The 21919-nt window shown below is 31.8% G+C and overlaps 1 protein-coding gene across 3 annotated transcripts in view; it reads right to left on the bottom strand.

Moving 5' to 3' along the window:
• The window catches only part of LOC145303923 (uncharacterized), a 57612-nt gene that overhangs the window by 13200 nt on the left and 22493 nt on the right, over positions 1 to 21919 (bottom strand). For all 3 annotated transcript variants that reach the window (XR_013873865.1, XR_013873866.1, XM_080145593.1), the window contains exons 6-16: positions 20298 to 20422; positions 19885 to 19948; positions 19386 to 19442; positions 16513 to 16605; positions 15936 to 16009; positions 13377 to 13477; positions 11463 to 11545; positions 6298 to 6355; positions 5837 to 5951; positions 4342 to 4444; positions 3899 to 4029 (exon numbers count right to left, since the gene is read on the bottom strand). Coding sequence is in view for 1 of the 3 variants with exons in the window: in XM_080145593.1 (XP_080001719.1) it covers positions 3899 to 4029; positions 4342 to 4444; positions 5837 to 5951; positions 6298 to 6355; positions 11463 to 11545; positions 13377 to 13477; positions 15936 to 16009; positions 16513 to 16605; positions 19386 to 19442; positions 19885 to 19948; positions 20298 to 20422 (1004 nt within the window). In the remaining 2 variants the exon portion in view is untranslated. The remainder of the gene's footprint in view (positions 1 to 3898; positions 4030 to 4341; positions 4445 to 5836; positions 5952 to 6297; positions 6356 to 11462; positions 11546 to 13376; positions 13478 to 15935; positions 16010 to 16512; positions 16606 to 19385; positions 19443 to 19884; positions 19949 to 20297; positions 20423 to 21919) is intronic.

The following is a 21919-nucleotide window of genomic DNA, read 5'->3' as shown; positions in this document are numbered from 1 at the left end:
TATAATAAGATAGGATACATCAATTTTAGAAGATTTTTTTCTTTGGTTTTGAATGAATACCCGAGACAACAATTGGCAAGCTTTTACGATCCTACCTCCATCATACAGGAAGGGACAGTTCATCTCAAGAAAAAATCAGGGAGGAAGGGAACATTGGGCTGTTTACTACACTAGTCCCCAGAGTCTTATAATAACTTTTTCTTATTCGTTAGCTTAACAACCTTGGGGACTTTCATTGAATATTGATTGGTTGGTTCATTTGGTTGAGTGTCCTAACGTTTCAACGACTAATTTTAATCAACAGAAGGGGTAATTCTGTGTATCATTATTGGGGATGAACATAAATTTATCGGCCGTTGTCTTCTTTAAATAAACCATCCCTTCCATTCTTTTGATGGTATAATATGTATATACATAATTGTTTATTGAAACAGGGGATGTAAAATATTTTTAACTAGAAGTTGCATTACTTTTATTTTTATTTTTCTTTGTTAATTTATATTTTTTTGAGTTCCAGCTATAAATCTTTTTTTTACCAAATTTAAGCCATAAAGGGTGATAAAACTATATGAACCTTACAATAAGTGTCGTGTAGGTATATTTTAAACTTATTTCCTAATTTATTTTAGTAGCAAAGCTAATTAGAAGAAAAGTATATTAGTGGCCGCGCACCTAGCCTCTAGGGGCCTGTATTCAAAGTGGGTGGGAGGTGACATAAAAACTAACAGAAAAAAACAGCCAAAAACCATCCCAATTTAGAAATAAATAGCATACAACAATACTTGGACCTTTTAAAGCTTCAATAAAATAGAGAACTTAATTGGCAAGCGAAATCTTAGATCAATTGTGATTATATCATTTTATTTCCGTTTTTGTAGACAATTTAAATAAAATCCTACCAGTAAAAATAAAGCGGATTTTAAGCCTTAAAGGAAAATCTACGTTTCTTGTAGATCTAAATGATTGTTAAACACACATTTAAGTGAAATTGATGTATAGGATATTAGTTACATAATCATATGTAAAACAATCTAAAAATGCATAAAATAAACAAATAGTACGTTTTTTACACAAAGACATTTCAATTGGAAGAAAATGATAATGCATTTGGTCATAAAACTCAAAAATGAAATAATATCTATTCCATGACATAAAGTAAAAATTTATGCGTATGAAGTTGTTCCCTAAGATCTTATGAATAGCATACTGAAATATTGATCTAGGGCAGGTTTTTGGCTATTTAGCAGTCGTTGGGGAAGTGGGAGCAAGTGAATCTCCCACTATTTATAGTCCAAATGATATACTACCCAGCCCTCCCAGAATATTTTTGTATCGATAAAAAAATTGGAAGAAAACAAAATTACGTTTGAAACTTTGGGCTACTCTTAAAGGCTTGTAGTGCAGCCAACAGTTCTATTACAAATAAATAATGAATAATCATTAATTATGTTTCTCGTATTCATTCGAATACGGTGAATAGGAACCGGTTCTCATCCATACGAAAAAACTATGTCTAGCATCGTATTATATCCAGTTTTCTACGAATATAGAAATGTACAATCATAAGATTAAAACCAGTTTTTTTAGCCGGTGCCTCCGGCACCTCGGGGCTAAAAAAACTAGTTTTAATCTTATAATTGTACACTAAGAGATATAAGTTTTCCGGAATTTTAATGTTGGGAGTAGATTTGAAATCTGCATCAAATTTTAAGGATTTTTTTTATAAAATTCGTTTTTTGTATAATTCTTTATCTAAAAGCGGAAATACAAATTAAGTTAATTAATTTTGGCATCTGTGATTGGTGGATTTAAAAAATCTGCGCTCTGATTGGATGTCGTACATCATTCAACCAATTAGAGCGCAGGTAGTTTAAAATCCACCTATCCTATTGGTCAAAATTAATTAACTTAAAATGTATTTTCGCTTTTAGATAAAGAATTTTACAAAAAACGAATTTTATAAAAAATCCTTAAAATTTGATGCAGATTTCAAATCTACTCCCTACATTAAAATTCCGGAAAACTTATATCTCTTATTGTACACTCTATATCCGCGGAAAGCCGTTTATAATACGATACGAGAAATAACTAATCCAGATTTTTAAACTCGAATCATTCAAAAAATTGGGAGAAGAAACAAATTAAAGGGTTAAATAAATGATAGTGGTCACTGGTCATGGATAGGAACCAGAGAAAAAAAGAGGAATGGAATAGACAAAACTAAGGGTTTTAAGTTGAAAAAACACACACATTATAATTGAGGAAAGTAGAGTATTATAGAACAATCCTTGCATGTAAAAAAGCTGCATTGATCTAAAAAAGTGGAGACTTCTTTCATTGAATACAGTGAATTCACTGCAACAAAAGTTTTGGGTCAAGGAAAGAAAAGTTGCGGGTTTCGTTGCATTTTCACAGTAGCGTTAGAAAGGCTATTATAGGTTAGGTTATGTAAGTGTTAATGATTGCCCCGCAGGGTTAAAAAATAGGCCCCACAGGGTAAGACCCAGCTTATACCAACAACGAAATTAATTCGGAAAAAATCACGAAACCTATACGTGGTTTTCAGCTGTCGTTGGGGGGCAACACATCGTAAAATTGACGACGAAAAAACGATGAAAACTTAAAATAATTGGATCCAATGAATTTTTTATATTATTAATCTTATATTTTTGTCTGTTCTTTTTTCCAATTGATTTGTTGCAGAGTATGGACATATGTAATGACAATTGTGTAGCAGGAAATGTTGAATAGTGATGCATATATCATATACATTAACAGCAGCGAAGCTGCTTTTTAAATAGCTTATGTCTGTCTGTCCGTCTCAGTAATTGCTAACCGTCAATTAACGGTTTATTTTCTTCTATAATTGGTTTGGCATTTAATCTTTTTCTATTCTTTATAAAACTTATATTTGACATATGCAAGGGAACTCAGTTATTATTATTATAAATGTGCTGATTTTAATATAATTATTCTGTCCTATGAAATAAACTACTCAAGAACATAATTATCCTTGTTGAATACATTGTCTAAATTCAATATGCAGTAGCATGGCAAGAAGAAAATAATATATTTATAAGATTTTAGTCAACAATTTTTTTTCTCAAGAGATCAATGTCTAGTTAATTCTGCCTAATTAGTTTTTTTTACAGCATATGAAGGGGATATTCTATAATATAAAGTAAGGTTTTTTGTCAGATGATTAAGATTTCTCTTATAACTGAACCGATTGAGTTCTCCAATATTGGAAATCTTAATATAAGTCCTTGGATGGTTTTAGGCTATTTTATTTTTAGATTTAATCTTTTGAATGGCTTTAGGCTAATTATCTGTCCATTCCCCCCCTTTGAATAGAGAGCCCCTTGAGGCTAAGGGTAAAGCCACTAATAGGTATTTTAAGGAATGTTAAGAATGAAATATTAAAAAGATGGAATTTGAACCAGTCTAATATGCAGTTGAAGTTAGCTTGAGCGCAATAATATCTTTTTATGACAACAATCAAGGCCAAAACAAAAACTATTTTACCCTTCCACATTATCCTAAATTGAAATCCGGATAATTGAAGCTCAAAAATGCAAATTTTGAATACAATACGGATGCAGTATGAGATTCTAATTAAAGTTGTATTTCAGTTTTCTTAAAGGACTAGTCATTATAACCTCCCTCATTCTGTCTCATTATATGACTGTCCATTTACACTGTACTGCTTGTTCTTTATAAATCACATGCTATTATAAATGGCCACAAAATTAATAACAATTTGTACCTTGCTTTAACAAATAAATACTATTTTTCTATAAATGACTAGGACGACATTCAATAATCCAAAATTAGTGCGGCATTATCGTCAATACAAGACGACATTAATACACATAAAAAGAAACGCGGGATATGTTACCTGTAAACATGTTGCAACATGTGTAGATATGGCGGGATATCTTTGAAATGTCCATGTTCATGTGATTCCAACATTTCATCCATGAAGTAGACATTCCTAAAGTTGTAGCTGGCACGGGACTCATTTTTCACCTGGATAAAACAACAAGATTAGTTTTCTTCAAATATTAAGCCTTGTGATATAAAAAGGACAAATCAACAAAAAGAAATATTAAAATACATAATCAAAATAAATGTTAGATAGACAGTGTTTTCCTATATCTTCATATAGCTAAAGAAAACTATTTACCTGAGTATTTTTGGTTTAAGCCACAAAAATTGTTTAAATAAAAAAAAACAGCAGTGACATAGTTAGAATTTCATTACTTTACAGTTCTTCAAGTAACTTATTTAATAAATTGAAGAGTAGCTTCTGTACAAAACTGTATTTTCAAAAGGCTCTACCTTTAAGCTTTCCACAACGACAGCATCCATTAGTTGAGACCAGTTTTTGTGTTGAAGGGGCATAATCACCTCATCTATATCTAGCAGGGCTATATACTCATATCTAAAAATATAAATAAGGATTTTAAGGATACTGGTACCCATAGGCGTCCAAGGGGGGGGGTAATGGGCCATTTGGCACCCCCAAACGATTTTGGGGGTGCCGTAGGCACCCCCAAAATTTTTTGAACAATACCCCCCCCAAAAAAAAATTACCCCTACCTTGGGGGTGCCGTAGGCACCCCCAACGATTTTGGGGGGAGTATTTACCCCCCCCAAACCATTTTGGGGGGGGTAATTACCCCCCCCAAAATAAATGTTCTTTAAAAAAAAATTTTGGGGGGGGGTATTTACCCCCCCCAAATTGAATGTTCTTAAAAAAAAATTTTACTGAAAATTTTTTTTTTGGGGGGGGAGGGAGTAATCCCCGCCCCCCCCCCCCTAAACCATCCCGGGGATCTATGATGTAATTGTAAAGCACTGAAGATTCCATAAAATAGATACCTAACTAAATTAAATATTTCATTAAATAATGAAAAAGAATTTCTATAGGCGATTTCTTTTGGGAGGATGTCAGGGTGTCTCAAAACTAGTTATAAAACTTACCAGGACCTATAAGACGCTTCACTTTAAAGTATAATCATATTGGGTTATTGGTTAGTGAGTTAATTATTGTATTTTTATGTTCTAAAGAATGAGATACTACTATATATTTGAATAGTAGTGGCGCCCTTAGCATCTAAGAACTCGTGTTTTCTAAAGGGTAAAAAGGGAGGAGAAAAATAGCCTAAAACCACTCAAAGGATTGACCTATAATAGTGTGGAACCATCATGGGATCTATGTGAAGCTTTCCTAAAAAGGAGAACTCAGTATTAAAAGTAATGAAATCTGAAGCTATAGTCAAATAAACCTTACTTACCACTTTATGTTATAGGATAGTACTTATTAACTTAATAGATTAGGTAGGTGCTTTTTTTACATAATTAAATTACCCCCCCCAAAAATTTTACCCCCGGGGTAAATTAGTTTGGGGGGGTAATTACCCCCCCCCAACAGATTTGGGGGGAGTATTTACCCCCCCCAACAGACTTTAGGGGGGGTAATTACCCCCCCCATTCAAATTTTACCCCCGGGGTAAAAATTTTGGGGGGGGTAAAAAAAAATTTCGGCGCGCTTCGCGCGCCATTTTACCCCCCCCAAACACGAATTACCCCCCCCCCTAAAATTTTTTACCCCCCCCAAAAAAAAAAGCTTGGACGCCCCTGCTGGTACCCAAATTTTAATAAAAAAAACTCTCTTATTAGATGAATCAAAAACTTTTGGAATATATCTATCAAATCTTGATTGGTCGCTTCAAATTAGGAGTGTCTAAACCTTACAACCAATAATTTTATCTACAGAAGGGTTATTTTGTCAATCATAATTTGAAATGTACATTAATACTGTGTAACTTACCTGTACATATTTCTATAGAGACAATCATTGTATGGTATTAGCTCATTCTGTCTCTTGTTATTAACTTTACTCTTGAGATACATGTGTTGTAATCCCGGCATTGTGGGCTGATAACCTATACAAATAATAAATAGATGTTTTTGAAACACTTAACTGACAGCAAGAGAAACATGGTTAAGTTGCCATTAGGACTATATCAAATAATTGGTAGAAGAAGAAAAGCAAATATGCTTTGTTTATCTAAAGAACTAGCCCCATGAGGCTTAACCAGGAGTAAAAGCCTTTGTTGCTGCTTTTTAAGTCAGGTAAAAAAGGTTTAGTAGGTGCTCTCACTAATGAAAAAAAAACAATCCTCTGATTACTCAACATTTACCTGGAAGTTTCATCTTTGCATCTTAAAGAGCAATATTTTACGCTTTTAAGCGTCTGACAAAGCAGCAGAAAGTAAGTAAAATAAATACCTGGTAATGTAAGAGGAGTCACATCCACTATGCCCAACTTGGAATAATGATCCAAAACCTGAAAAAATGACAAAACTTAAGAATGGTTTATATCCCAGGGAGGGAGAGGACATGGGACTGTACATACACTGGTTACCATATAGTTTTATTAACAAATTGTCCCAATAGTCAGCTAAAAGCTTTTGGTAATATTATTGATTTTTTTCCCAAACTTTTTGAACAAAAAAGCTTCGCCTTCTGAGAGATAATCTTAAGATTAAAATAAAATCTCCAAATCAACAATCTTTAATTAAGATGAAAACGTTGTTTTGCTTTATGTTTTTTCTTTGACAGGGATATTTCACGTCAAGAAAATTCATTTTGCCACCTACATTTCTGGAAATGTAAAAGATTGGATGAAATCTTCAAAACTTTGAACTAACTAGGCTAATCCATTTTTATTATCATTTATTTATCATTTAAGCCTCCTCAATATTAAAAAAAACATACTTTAGGTTACCCCCCTCAAAATAAAAAGCTTTGCCATCCCTGGGTGAAGGAGAGGTTAAAATATAATATGTATTTTTTAAAAAATTGTGAAATATTACCAGATTGGATGTTCTTGTTTTTGTACTATTTTGTGTTGGCAATGTTAAAACTGCAAGTAAAGTAAACAAATGCCAATGTTGACAAAACAAATATAATTACTCAAAATTACTCAAAACTTTAAAAATGTTTTTCCTCGCATAATACATATAATTGTCCTTGGGAAAATAAACTACGATCACAGCATCCATAATTAGCGAAGCACAAAAAATTTATAAAGGGAACAACGGACAAATAAATTAAAATGTGAATTATAGATGAATGTTCCGTGCTCATAAAAAATAATGATAAAAATCACGAAACCTTCCTATTTTTTGCTCTTTTGAAAGCGGTCGACAAAATCACATTTCCCCAATAAAATTACAGACTGGCGAACAGAACCACAAAGTGAATTATGTAGTATTTTCGGCACTAAAATATTGATGAGAAAACAACAGCTAAAAAATTCTTGAAATAAGAAAGAAAGACACAAGCATTTAGCACCCAAAGAACTCAATCAACGTTCAGACGTGCGTTCAAACCCTAGTTGAAGAATAGCTTCGCTACGAACAGGCATTTTGCCCATCCTTTATCCTATTATCATCATTAGCGTTTATCATTCACTAAATTTGTTCTTAGCCAGAAGCAATTCGCGGGGTTTTGTAAAAGGTTCTAGGTATTTATTTCAGGGTGGGAGGGAACATTGGACTGTAATTTGTAGTGGTATCCAAAGTTTAAGCTTTAACAATTAAATTATATTACCAAATCTTGATTAGTTGATTCAAACTAACAGTGCAGTGTTTAAACTTTTCAACCATTTATTTTAATCTACAAAAGAAATAATTTTGTTTGTAATCAATATGGATGTACTTCTATGGTCTTATCCCTTAAGATCCCTGCATTTATTAACATAAAATAGAAGCTTAGCTATTGAATAAAACAAGGAAGATATAATTACAATATAAATTAGCTATCACTTGTTTTTCTTCAATTTATACAAATAATATTATTTATAGGTATAGTATTCTCTTTTTCTCCATCGATTTAAATGTTTTCCTGTACTTAACATGGATGTTTTTTATCCTAATACAAGAGAGGTGCTTTCACAGACAGTTCCTGTTGAGCACTGATAAGCCACCCTATAATTAATATGATTTAAGGGGAGGTGGTTAGTTTTTTCCTTGACAAGTATATCCCATGCGGGGAGCCCTTAACCTGCGGGTCCTATTCCTGCAAGGCTACACAGAACCCAATATAACCTAACCTAGCCTAAAACCAAACTAATTTTCAAAAATGAGGGAAAGTACTCAACAAGTAGTAAAACTTAGAGTATAATCGCTAATTAAAAATAAGTTAAAAAATTTACTAAAATTTTAACAACAATGACCCAATAAACAATGGGTATACTGTAAAATTAAACTATGTTAATGTGGGTGTGCATGAACTTCCGCACATGTATCAAATTTTCAGAACCGCATATTATTACAACAGCACTAACTCCTACTTCCTATTTGCTCCATTCTTATCATCAAATGCCTCTTTTTAAAACCTTTACAAAGTGTCTTAAAAGATCAGCCGTGTGACATCCTAAAAATCCATCTCTTTTAGGGTTTTCCTTTCCCACCTCTCCTCTCATATCTCGTTTTTTTTTGACGTTACACGGCTGATCTTTTGAGACACTATGTAAAGCTTTTTTGGCGATTATGAAGCACTATGTGAATATGATATCAAACGGAAGTGAATACATAACGTTGATATAAACACAAATTCTAAATTTAAGCAACACAAAATAAACCCAAAAAATGCAAATATTTGAAATGCTCACTGTAAAAAATGAAATACAAAGTACATTATTCATACAGACAGACATCCTGATACTTTTAAATAATGATAGTATAGTGTATTTTCAAATAGAAATAATAAAAGTTTCTTATAAAACAAGGATGACAAATCACACTCATTGGAGCGAAGCTGAAAAAGTTAAAATCAAGTTACAGAGTAGCAACGCTTAAAATATTGAAGCAACAAAAACTCAATCATAAAATTCAAAATTACGAGCTATTCTTTACAGGCATACAATCCACAAAAAGAATTTTACTATGAAATTTTTTTTCTTCAGTGGTATGTACAAATATTTTTGCATGGTATACAATGTTTGCCTAAATTTGTTTACCCACATATATACAGGTTGTCTCAAAGGGAGGGGACAAACCAAGGAAGGGAATTAACCTCTGAAGATATCTCATTGCTAATCCCACACTTTCCCAAGAAAAAAAAAGGATGTGGGTGTTTTGAAGTGATTTTGAAAATGACAATTGTTTTAAGATGTCCTTTTTTAAAATAATCTATGGCTATATACTAAAGTAACAGGATGTCTATCTGTATGCATGAAATGTGGATATCCCGGAAAAAGCTGGACAAAAATACCAAAATGTTGTATTGGTCCAGGTCAGGTTTTTGGCTATTTGGCTATTGAGCATTTATAGACTTTTTGTGACATCCCTTTGCGAGAAAAAATATATCTTAAAAAGGGCTAGTGGGGCACATCTACTTATCAAATTATGTTTTAGACGTCACGGGTAGGATGATTATTTGGGTGTTATTTCATTTTATTTTACCCTGTATTTAGGTTTTTTGAGGCATCCAATATATGTATATTTTAAATTAGCTGTGGAAAAATATAAAATAAAGTTGTGTTTACTTTGGAGACAGAAGGGTAAACATAAAAACTTAAGTTAAGTATATAATCAAGGGTATATAAAGGGATAAGACAATGGGACAATAAATTGTGATAAATAATAAAACCCCTCTTAAAGTTCAAAATAAAAAGTTTGGACACTGCTAGTTTAGAACCAACCAATCAAATTTAATTTAAAATGTACCAAAAATTTTTAAGTCAACGAATGAAAAACTTGGTAAAAAAAGTGCACAATGAATTTCAATAAAATGTCCCCTTCCTGCCTAATATAATAAGTTTTTTTTTTATCAAAAAAGTCATAATTGGATTTTTATTAAAACACAATCTTAATGGGTAAATGAGTTTTAATACATATAAAATACATGTAGGTATTAAAATCTTGTACATAAGTTCATCTATATTATCTAATTAACTATGTATACATACATAAATTTAAAGTGATTTTAAATATTTATTAAATAGATATATACTTGTTAGCTGCTATTTTTTCTTGTGAGGGTGGTGGTACTCTCCATAAAAATATTTATAAACCTTACCAGAATTTATAAGAAAGCTACAGTGTAAAGGAGAAACATATCAGTTCAGAGATTCCCGAGATCCTTATGTGTATACAGACAGACATTCCATTACTTTTGTATAAGAATTGACTAATATAATGAGAAACTTTCTTAAGAAACTAGAATAAAATCTCTCAGGAATAATTTAGAAAAGTTTTCTTTACTTAATCATAATTTATATACAACTAGCGGCTTCGCCCCTAGCCTCTAGGGGCTTTGCCCCAAGAGATGACAACAAAAAAATTCAAAAAAAAAAATAAGAAGAACTAAAGAAATCTTCTACAAAAGAAATTTTCTACAAAAGAAATCTTCTACAAAAGAATATTTCTTCAAAAGAATATTTCTTCAAAAGAATTCTTCTACAAAAAAAAAAAAAAAAAAAAAAAAAAAAAAAAAAAAAAAAAAAAAATGGGGGGGATTTTTTTTGTTTTTGAGGGGGTTGGGGGTGTCCCATCCCCCAAGAAAATAGCTTAAAACCACCACAGGACCAATAGGTATATACCCTGAAGAGTAGAATCCGATCGGTTCAGTGGTTACCGAGATCTTAAGGGACGGACGGACAGACAGACGGACAGACGGTCAGACGGACAGACGGACAGACGGACAGACATCGTTCTACTTTGTATTATAGATATCAAGATTATTTTTGTGTTAAAATCTTTAGTAGCGAAGCTACTCTTTAACTCACTTTGTTCATTGGTTTGTCCATAACAGAGATCTAAAGGATTGAGACAATTACCGATGAATTATTGTACATCCCCAATGATTATACACATAATTATCCCTTCTGTAGATTACAATTAGTGGTTGAAACGTTCTGACACTCAACTTAATGAACCCACCAATCAATATTCACAAAAAGTCCCCAAAACTGTTGAACCAACGAATAGGAAAACGTTATTATAATACTTTGGGGACAAGTGTAATAAACAACCCAATGTCCTCTCTCTCTCTAGTCTTTAACGCACCGAGAATATTAATTTTACTTTAAGTAAATGAAGTGATTTTCTTTGGTGCTATTACAGATTTATGTATAAAATTTCTTTGTTTTATTTCTATCTTAAGACATCTCTATCTATCTTTCTGCTATCTATATATCCTATTTTCTATCTACATATGTATCCTATTTTCTACCCTAAATTATCTTTCTCACCTTTGTAACATTAGGAAGTACTTCAAGATTGTGAAGGAATATTTTATCTATCTATCTCTTTTTGATATCTATCTTATTTTCTAACCTTTTTCTTACCTTTAAAACATTAGGATTATAAAGGAATATTTCATCTTTCTATCAATATATCCTATTTTGCTATCTATCTATCTTATTTTCTATCTATCTATCTCACCTTTGTAACATTAGGATGTACTTCAAGATTGTAAAGGAATATTTTATCAGCTCCAAGTTGATTCAAAAGCTCGAACCATTCCACTAAACAAAGTAATTATTATTCCTGTATTCATTCGAATCCGGTGGATAGGAACCGGTTCTCATCCATACGAAAAAAAACTATGTCTAGCATCGTATTATATTCAGTTTTCAATGAACATAAAAATTTACAATCAAAAGATTAAAACCAGTTTTTTCAGCCCGTGCCTTCGGCATCTCGGGGCTAAAAAACTGGTTTTAATCTTATAATTGTACATTTTATATCCGCGGAAAGCTGTTTTTTAATTGTATGCGAGAAATAACTATTCTTGTGATTTATATTCTTCTTGTCTAAACCTTTTCTAAGCGTGTATGTTGTCAGATAAAATCAGTGACGTAAGCGGAAGGGGGATGACTCCTGAAGTCTCCAACCCCATTAGCAAATAGCAAATGTCTGTGCATGCCACTGAATAAAATACAAGCACTCAGTGAATGCAAAATCTGTCTAGGTTATATTTAAAAGAATATTTAATGGACGCCTAGGGTTAGAATCATGACTAAAACATAAAATTTACATAGCTAACTAATGAAGTTCATTATTAGTTCATCAACAAGGACAATTATGTCTATTGGTACTTAGTAATGCAGTAATAATACACAGTGCGTATGAAGGTGCTTTGACTTTTGTGTCAGAACATAAATTGGGACATAGTGCATTTCATTACCCTAGGTTAGGTAACTTCATTTTACTTTTCAATAAAATCTAAAATGCAGCCGTTTTTGAGAAAATTAGATTTGAAAATTTCAAGTTCAATTTTTATCCACTAGGAGTTACCGCATAATCATGACAAGAAAAGCAAAGGTTATTTATCTAAATTTTTGAACAACTTTGCTTTTATTAAGTCTGTCATAAAACCTCTCTATATATGATTTATTTAAGGCTGAATTTCCGTGACCTTAGCAAAGCAACTGATAAAAAGACATTAATTAACTCACTTCAGGAGTGGTTTTATGAAGAACTTTAGAAAAGCAAACTTGTTCAACACTTTAAATGAATTATCTTTGCTTTTCATGTCATTACTATGCGGTAACTCCAAGTGGATGAGAATTGAACTTGAAATTTTCATATCTAATTTTCTCAAAAACGGCTGCATTTTAGATTTTATTGAAAAATGAAATGAAGTTACCTTACCTAGGGTAATGAAATGCACTATGTCCCAATTTATGTTCTGAAACAAAAGTCAAAGGACCTTCATACGTACTGTGAATAAAGATAACCTCTAGCTAATCAATCTTGTCTAAACGGACAAATCAAAGCTCTGGCGTTATTTTAACGTCTCTAGTATGACTTAGTTTGGTCCAAATTCGAACGCGATAACTCTGACAAGACAAGCAGGAGTGTTTAACAACAAAAACACAGCTAATACATGATTAAAATTGATAAAATAAAACCTAACAGTGCAGTGCAAGCCAGGGATTTAAAGGGATAAGACAATGGCGGATAAATTTATGTACATCCCCATGAAAATACACAAAATTACCCTATTGGTAGATTAAAATAGGTTTGAACAGTCAACTTACTTAACCAACCAATCAAAATTCACTAAAGTCCCAAAAGTTGTTAATTCAACGAAAAAAAAAGTTATCATAAAACTTTGGGGACTAGTGTAATAAACAGCCCAATGTACCGTCTCTTTTTGTGGGTGCAGACGCAGATTTGACTTACCTAGCCTGACCGACAGATCATCATCTGGGAAGTCCAATCCCGTCACACAAACTTACCGAGCCTGACCGATAGATCATCATCTGGGAAGTCCAATCCCTTCACACAAACTTACCTAGTCTGACCGACAGATCATCGTCTGGGAAGTCCAATCCCTTCACACAAACTTACCTAGTCTGACCGACAGATCATCATCTGGGAAGTCCAATCCCTTCACACAAACAGCAAACTTTTTCTTCTCTTCTTCCGCGGGCAGCTTGTTATACACAACTCTGAAACATTGAGAAATTTAGGAACAATGGATTGTCTTAGAATGCTGCCCGTTTGTTCCTTATCTCGCTAAACGCGGGACCGAATGAGCTCTGATAATCAGATAATATACTTACTTATCATAGCTTGGTTTTGAGCTTTTCATTTGTAAATTGGGATGCTTTTGCAATACAACGCTGTTCTGGTGATATAAAGAAGTAAGTATAGAGCGTTTCCCTCAAAGTGGCTAATCGAGTATTCCCCCCCTCCCTTATGGAAAGAAATTGAAAATGAGGGGAGGTATATTGGGTACTCGGTAGCCCCGCAGGATCAGGGCAACGAAGACATAGGTCCCAAAAAACAAAATTAGGGGGCAGGGGGATTCGATGCTCGATGGGCACTTTGAGGGAAAGCGTAGAGTTTACACCAATCACAACATGCTGTTGTGCAATGGTATGTTTAATTTATTTATAATAAGGGGGGAGGCGAAAGTGACACTTTTTGAAACCAAAACTAAAAGTCAACAAAGGAGCTCAACTAAAAAAAGAGTTACAGGTCTGAGATTTTGCATGGCAGTTGCTTTATAGGGGTACAATATGGAACTGTGAAGAAACGGCGGCGCAACCGCCGAAAACCGCCGTTTCTCGCCGATTTTTTTTGCCTTTTCTCGGCGGTTTCCGGCTGTTGCGCCGCCGTTTCTTCACAGTTCCATATTGTACCCCTATAAAGCAACTGCCATGCAAAATCTCAGACCTGTAACTCTTTTTTTAGTTGAGTTCCTTTGACTTTTAGTTTTGGTTTCAAAAAGTGTCACTTTCGCCCCCCCCCCCCCCCCCTTATAAACGTCAAATTGATTTTAAATGCTGTTTTTTTATTGTTCTTTCCAAACACCTGTCCAACAGCACACACAATGCAATGGTTGAAAAAATTCCTGACTGACCAAAAATAAAAGAAAGAAACTTTTTCTTCTACTTCTTTTGTTTTGCTTTTCAATTAGTCTAATTAGGAGAGAGAGAGAAAGACTAGGTATGTTTAAAAATATTTCTGTAAAACTACAAATCTTTATATAAAAGTAGCAAGATTTTTGTGTGTAGTTAAGAGTCTCGCTAACCGCTAACCGATATGGTTCTCCCTAACAGTGTGGCTTCTCATAAAGGTCCTGGGAAGGTTTATAACTGTTTTGGGGGAGGTTACCACCTTATTCCCAAGAGTATTAGCGCCTATAAAAAATAAAGGCAAACTCTTAACCTTGAACAGTAAGTACTTTCATACAAGGGTCATGCAATCAAATACCCCAGGTTATTTCCCCAAATTTTAATAACAAAAGGCCGGGCAGCAGCCTCGAAAACGAATCATTAAATTAATTTGCAAATTGCTAATAATTTTAAAGAATATTAGCTTAACTGTAAGATAACCAAAAATGTAATTATTTTCCCAAATTAATGAATTACATTTCGAGATAGGAATAATTTATCTGAAGAAAATCATCTTGTAATCAACTTTTCTGCCGATCATTAAATGTTAGATGAACGGACTAACCAAAGTTACAGAAAAGCTACATAAGTAAACTATAGGTGGTGGGGAGAAAATTCTAAAACCTTTCCAGGACCAATGAATGAAACTTACCCAAAAATAGTTGACTGTTCGGTTTAGTCGTTTGCGAGATCTTAGTGGAAATATATACAGACCTCTTGCTACTTTACTTTTTAGGATTTTAAAAAGAGAAATTACAAAAAAAGCATAAGGGTACTCCGAAGAGATTTTTGTACAGTTTTTAAATATTTCTAATATTTATCTATATTTTTTACTTTTTATAGGTATTTTACTTTTAAACAGATCTAAGCCAGAGCCCCTTCCTATTAATTTCAATTTTAAGGATAACAAATTGGTCATCTTTTTACAATACGAAGTTTTAGACTTCTTATCTATTTAATATTACAGCAAAAATTATCAAAAAATAGTTTTCATTACAAAATTAAAACAAATAAAAGCAAATTTTGATCAGTGCAAATTTTAATAAAGCTTAATTGTACCTATATATCTAATATAGATATTACTATAACATAATTTGACCTTTTTGCTTTGTAAACTTTTAACACCCCTGTTGACCGAAATCGAGAGGGGTGTGAGCTATAGAGAAGTGCAATGCTGACAATATAAGAGGTGTAATTTCATTTTCAGAGGATTAAAAACCCCCTTAATTTAAGAGGGGGGTGTGCCTTTTATAAACAGATTCTTCCTTTAATTTAATGGAGGTTTTTACTTTTTTATACTGACACCCCCCTTGGCTGCTATAAGGGGTGTAAGCTCTACCAAGGGGGGTGGGGTATAGAGGTTAAGGGGTTGTCTATTCATTGCCTTAATTCTAACAAGGGTGTAAGTGCAACCCCCTACTGCACTATTGTAGCATTTTTTATGAAAGTGCTATAAAAGCAAAGATGGTTGGTTAGTTTATAATATTGGTCGGTAATGAATTCCTACCTGAGATTCGTAGTTGCATTGTCACACTCTCTCTCTACAATGCTTACAGAAGCAGGCACCTCGTTCCAATAATTCTATAATTATAACAGATTTTATAATAGAGGGACAAATACATAAAACAGAATATCTGAAATGAAAGGAAAAATGAACATCAACACTTGTAGTGTCAGAACTTAATAAGCAGAATATTAATGCATAAGTTTAAATAAAATTGTAAGTAAATTTGTTGTAAAACTGCTGAAATAATGATAATGTTTAAGAACATACTTACATTTTTAGGACTTGATAATAGAAATGCTTCACTTATAACATTGTACCTTGTTGTAATAGGAATCAGTATACCAAAAAGTAGATGAATCGGATAATTTAACATACAAATATTTGTTGTCAAAAAATAAAAAAAATAGCATGTTTTAATGTTTTCTGGTAACGATTATAGAGTTGCTGAGCTTTCTAAGTCGTACCTAACTGTTATAGGAATAATCATGCAAAGTTTTAAATCTTTAGGACAATTCTAACCTTGTAAATTAACGAATATCAAATGCTTTGTTTAATTTTATAAAAGAGTAAAAATTACCTTTGGAAGCTGACATGCCATGAGATAGGGTTGGAATATACCCTGCTTATAGTTACCCCACTTCTTATACCATATATACTTGTATTCTAGAACCTAAATATAAAATAATATGAGATATAGTTCTATAATATATTCTGCTTATAGTTACCCCACTTCTTATTTACTAAGTATATTTGCGATAACTTTTATTTAATGAAATCTTCCAATTTTTAACCTGTACAAAACGGCCTGCTTAATTGCTTCAAGATCCATGTCAGATCTATATAGGAAATAAATGTCTATAAACGAGCTCAAGTTTTCCAAGGACTATTCGTTGAAAACTCATAGTGCTCCAATAATCCATAATAAACTCTCATTGCCCAGAACGATAAGACCCATTATTTTACTTTATTAAAAACAAATTCATTTTTTTCATTTCATGTTGCTATTTACATTATAATGAAGTATTTAATTTCTAATCATAAAAAAGAAAATTTAAATTTATGATATAATAAATTTAAGAAAACTCTGTTTTAAAAGAATTCGATTGTGGCAACACTTTGTGTGTTCAAATATTGAACTAAAATTGTAATCATATAATAAACCCTTTGGTGATGGCAATGTAAAGAAAAAATATAATTTAAAAGATCTTTTTAAGATCATTTAAATTATTAAATATTTACTTCCATTTAAATAGTAATGCCGGGTGAGGAAAATAGATTTATTGAGAAATATATATGCATATAGAAAACTAGCCAATAGGGAGATAGTTATATCGAGCCAACTCTAGTACCATATATACTTGTATTCTAGAACCTTAATATAATATAATGCCATGAGATAGGGTTGGAATATAGCCTGCTTGTAGTTACCCCACTTCTTATTTACTAAGTATATTTGCGATAACTTTTATTTAATGAAATTTTCCAATTTTTAACATGTACAAAACGGCCTGCTTAATTGCTTCAAGATCCATGTCAGATCTATATAGGAAATAAATGTCTATAAACGAGCTCAAGTTTTCCAAGGAATATTTGTTTAAAACTCATAGTGCTCCAATAATCCATAATAAACTCTCATTGCCCAGAACGATAAGACCCATTATTTTACTTTATTAAAAATAAATTCCTTTTTTTAATTTCATGTTGCTATTTACCTTATATCAATGTATTTAAATTCTGATCATAAAAAAGAAAATTTAAATTTATAAAATAATAAATGTAAGAAAACTCTGTTTTAAAAGAATTCGATTGTGGCGACACTTTGTGTGTTCAAATATTAAACTAAAATTGTAATCATCATCATTAACCCTTTGGTGATGGTAATGTAAAGAAAAAATATAATTTAAAAAATCTTTTTAAAATCATTTAGATTATTAAATATTTACTTTCTTTTAGATAGTAATGTCGGGTGAGGAAAATAGATTTATTGAGAAATAGATATGCATATAGAAAACTAGCCAATAGGGAGATAATTATATCGAGCCAACTCTAGTACCATATATACTTGTATTCTAGAACCTAAATATAAAATAATATGAGATATAGTTCTATAATATATTCTGCTTATAGTTACCCCACTTCTTATACCATATATACTTGTATTCTAGAACCTTAACATAATATAATATGAGTTATAGTTCTATAATTTACCCTGCTTATAGTTACCCCATTTCTTATACCATATATACTTGTATTCTAGAACCTAAATATAATATAATATGAGATATAGTTCTATAATATATTCTGCTTATAGTTACCCCACTTCTTATACTATATATACTTGTATTCTAGAACCTAAATATAAAATAATATGAGATATAGTTCTATAATATACCCTGCTTATAGTTACCCCACTTCTTATACCATATATACTTGTATTCTAGAACCTTAATATAATATAATATAAGATATAGTTCTATAATATACCCTGCTTATAGTTACCCCACTTCTTATACCATATATACTTGTATTCTAGAACCTAAATATAATATAATATGAGATATAGTTCTATAATATACCCTGCTTATAGTTACCCCACTTCTTATACCATATATACTTGTATTCTAGAACCTTAATATAATGTATGAGAGTTAGTACTACAATATATACTTCACACCTAGCCTCTAGGGGGAGGCAGGAGAGGCCAGGAAAATAGCACAAAACCACCCAAATACATATATAAATATTCCTTGAAGATTCCGAGATATTAAGCTTCAGGCAAAAAGCCTTACTACTGCTTATAGTTTTAAAAAATGTTTTTAATTGTCCTTGTTTTAAACAAACAAAGATATATTTATTTATTGTTTAAATGAGTCGTGATATTAGGTTATGACACCTTTTAAGCTTAAGCTATCTCTTTTAAGCATCTATTTATGTCTAATGCTTTAAGATTCTGATAAAACATCTTAAAAGATAATTACAAAAAAATTAATCTACATACATTTCTTTCCCCAATAATTTCCACTAAACTAAGGCAGAATTTTAAAAATAACAATTAGAGGTAAATCGTTTGTTAGTGACCGTTCCATGTATTCTGTGCTAATAACCTTATGAATGGGATGTTGTGCTTTTAAGGGTAGCTTAGTATTATTCTTAAATGTAGCGTCATAACCAAAACGTTAAAAAATTACTACTGCTGCTATGTAATGCGCGACATTTTGTAGGGGGATGTCTTTACATACACAATTATGAATTAGACAAATTGAAGAGTTTGATGTCTATTGGGTGGTACTTAACATAATACCCCGGGTGTTTGGACAGAAAAAGAAAAAAAATAGCTCCTATTAGTTATCTTTGGTTGTTGGACCTGAAGTTAAAGTGTCGTGGACAGCAAATTCGCCCATACGAGGTAATTAACGAAGTTATTGGTCTTAATAATCAAAGTTATCTTACCTTAGAGAAAACTGGTTCCTTGGTAGAATTGAACCATAATTGACAGTATGTCTTCACCTGCGACAAAAAAAATCTTGTTAGGTTATTTATTCTTTTTAAAGATAACAAAAAAGGTTACACAATAAAAAAAACTAAGGATAAGGACATAAAAAAGTAGCGAAGCACAAGAATGGATGAACTAATCAACAAAAAGTTATTATAATTAAGAAATCACAAAATCTTTACAATTAAAAATACACATATTTTTATTTGTAGCATGAACTACAGACGGTCGTATACCTACTAACTTTAGTATGGGGAATCTTCGTAAAAAATCAGCCGTCTATCAGTTGAAAAATCACTTTTCCACGAAAACGTTTTGTTGTATAACAGACATTTTAAATTATAAAAATATTTCATTCTAAAAAAATTTATTTATAAATCTACAAGTTTCTTAATTATCAAATTATAAACCTAGTAACCTCTGAGGCAGCTGCGCTATTATTCAATTCATACATACCGTAGGTTCAATTCTGTTTATCATTGACAGGATTCGAACTGTGGGACCCAGACGATTTTTGTGTCTAAAAGAGAAAGAGGAGTTAAATAAGGTAAAAAATCTAAAACAACTGTTTCTTATAAATTAAAATATTCTAGCCCTGTAACGCAAAAATGAAAGAACACTGTAAAGTTAGGTATATCACTCTAATAGTTGAAAAGAATTTAAATCAAAATTTTAAAACATTATCTCGCTAGCTACTCGACCGATACAGTTCTCCGTTTGAAGTATGTTTAAAAAGTCTCGGAATGGTTTTAGGCTATTTACTAAACAGAGGTTATTTTTTTCTATCCCGTTCTAACGGCCACTACAACAAAAAGAAATCCGTCATAAAACTGAAATGTTTATAGGGACAGAAAAATTAGAAACTATACCTGACATCCAGATAAGCTGCATACAGGAAGAATGTGCCATTGCTTGTCTCCAACTGTTGCCAATAGATATTATTAAAGTTCATATCATACACACTCGGATACTTGGCACATGTCTTGTTCTTGCTGTGAACCAGAAATAATCATTTTCAAAATTTCATCAATATTTGAGAGGAAGTGATAAGACACTTTAATATTTTTTACGACTTTAGATTAAAATAAGAATGATAACATCCAAAAGTACCGAAGTGTACTAAAAATTTTGGATTATCAAAGACTTAGAGACGTTGAGAGGCCAAGAAGATATGAGTATAAATATTAAAGCAGCTAAGAAGTTGCTTTAAAGGAGTCTGACTGCCATGCAGAAAACTACCTAAACAGCAGCTGAGTCGATAGCGTTACGGACGGACATACAGACAGGCATAGTGTATTATAGTTTAGCTTCTCTACTAATAATCAAGTTTCAATTTATTGATATTAGTGTACAAAAGCTTATCTACTGTTATTGTTATCAAAAACTACTATTAAGTTTATCACTAAAATTTTAAATGATGCTATTGGCTCAATTTATTGTTTCTTTATCAAATAAGTTTCATGTTTCAGCTATCATTACAAGGCATAGCTAGTAAAATGTGATTTGTAGTAAATGATTGTAATTGTAGACTAAATTATGGGAAATTCTGGTTTAAAAACAAAGACAACTGATTTTTTTTAAATCAAAGATTTATACAAAAAGTTAGATACCTGTTTAATTGTCATTTAATTTTACTGATTTTCTAACAGAAATATAATGCTTGCTAATAATCATTTTTAAGATAAAATGTTTTGATTTTCTGTCTTCCCTGGTAACTTATAATGATGATATTGTAACTGTTTTTAAACTTTAGGTAAAATTGGATCCAAAAAGTTTTAATAGTACAATATCTCTCATAAAACATGCCTTTACAAAAATTTTAAGCAGTTTTTCTAAATTTCCAACTTGACAGAAATATAATTCTGGAAATCTTGAAGTTAACAATCTAATTGAGCAATCAGGAATTTAAGAGAAAAAAAAGAAATATTTTATGTTTCATCCTAATTATCACAAATCAGGGACTTGGGAAGAGATAGTTTTACAAAGAAATAGATAACTTACAGGATGTGTTTCTGTCTGTACTGAAGGATCTCTTTATCGCTGAACCGAAATGGTCCTCCTTTACAATGCATCTTATCATAGGCCCAGGGAAGGTTTAAAACTATTTTACGGGAGGGTACCACCACCCTCCCATGATAAATAGCCCCTAAAAATGACTACCAACAAATATTTTTTATTCAACATTTTCTTTTTTTGATTGTGGGAGGGGGTATCTACTCCCCCCCCCCCCCACCTCATATACCCCTAGGAGCAAATCTGATAATTCTTTAACAATTTTGCAGTACACTTAAAATTCTACCAAAGTTTTTCATTTTTTTTATAACCCTGAGAAAAATCTGTTTAAAAATTTTTTTTTCTTCATCTAAAAAAAGTAAACTGAGCTAGGTGTCAATTTAAATAAGATTTAAAGGAGTGTAGCAAGAAGATAAATTATGCAAAGTAGATCAGCCAATTTCCACTGTATAAATAAATAATAATATTCTATGATATA

Source organism: Acartia tonsa, chromosome 13, assembly GCF_053477335.1.
Source record: "Acartia tonsa isolate MP-2025a chromosome 13, ASM5347733v1, whole genome shotgun sequence".
In the NCBI taxonomy this organism is placed as follows: domain Eukaryota; kingdom Metazoa; phylum Arthropoda; class Copepoda; order Calanoida; family Acartiidae; genus Acartia; species Acartia tonsa.
The sequence above is the reverse complement of the archived record's forward strand: the minus strand, read 5'-3'. Positions and strand labels throughout refer to the sequence as shown.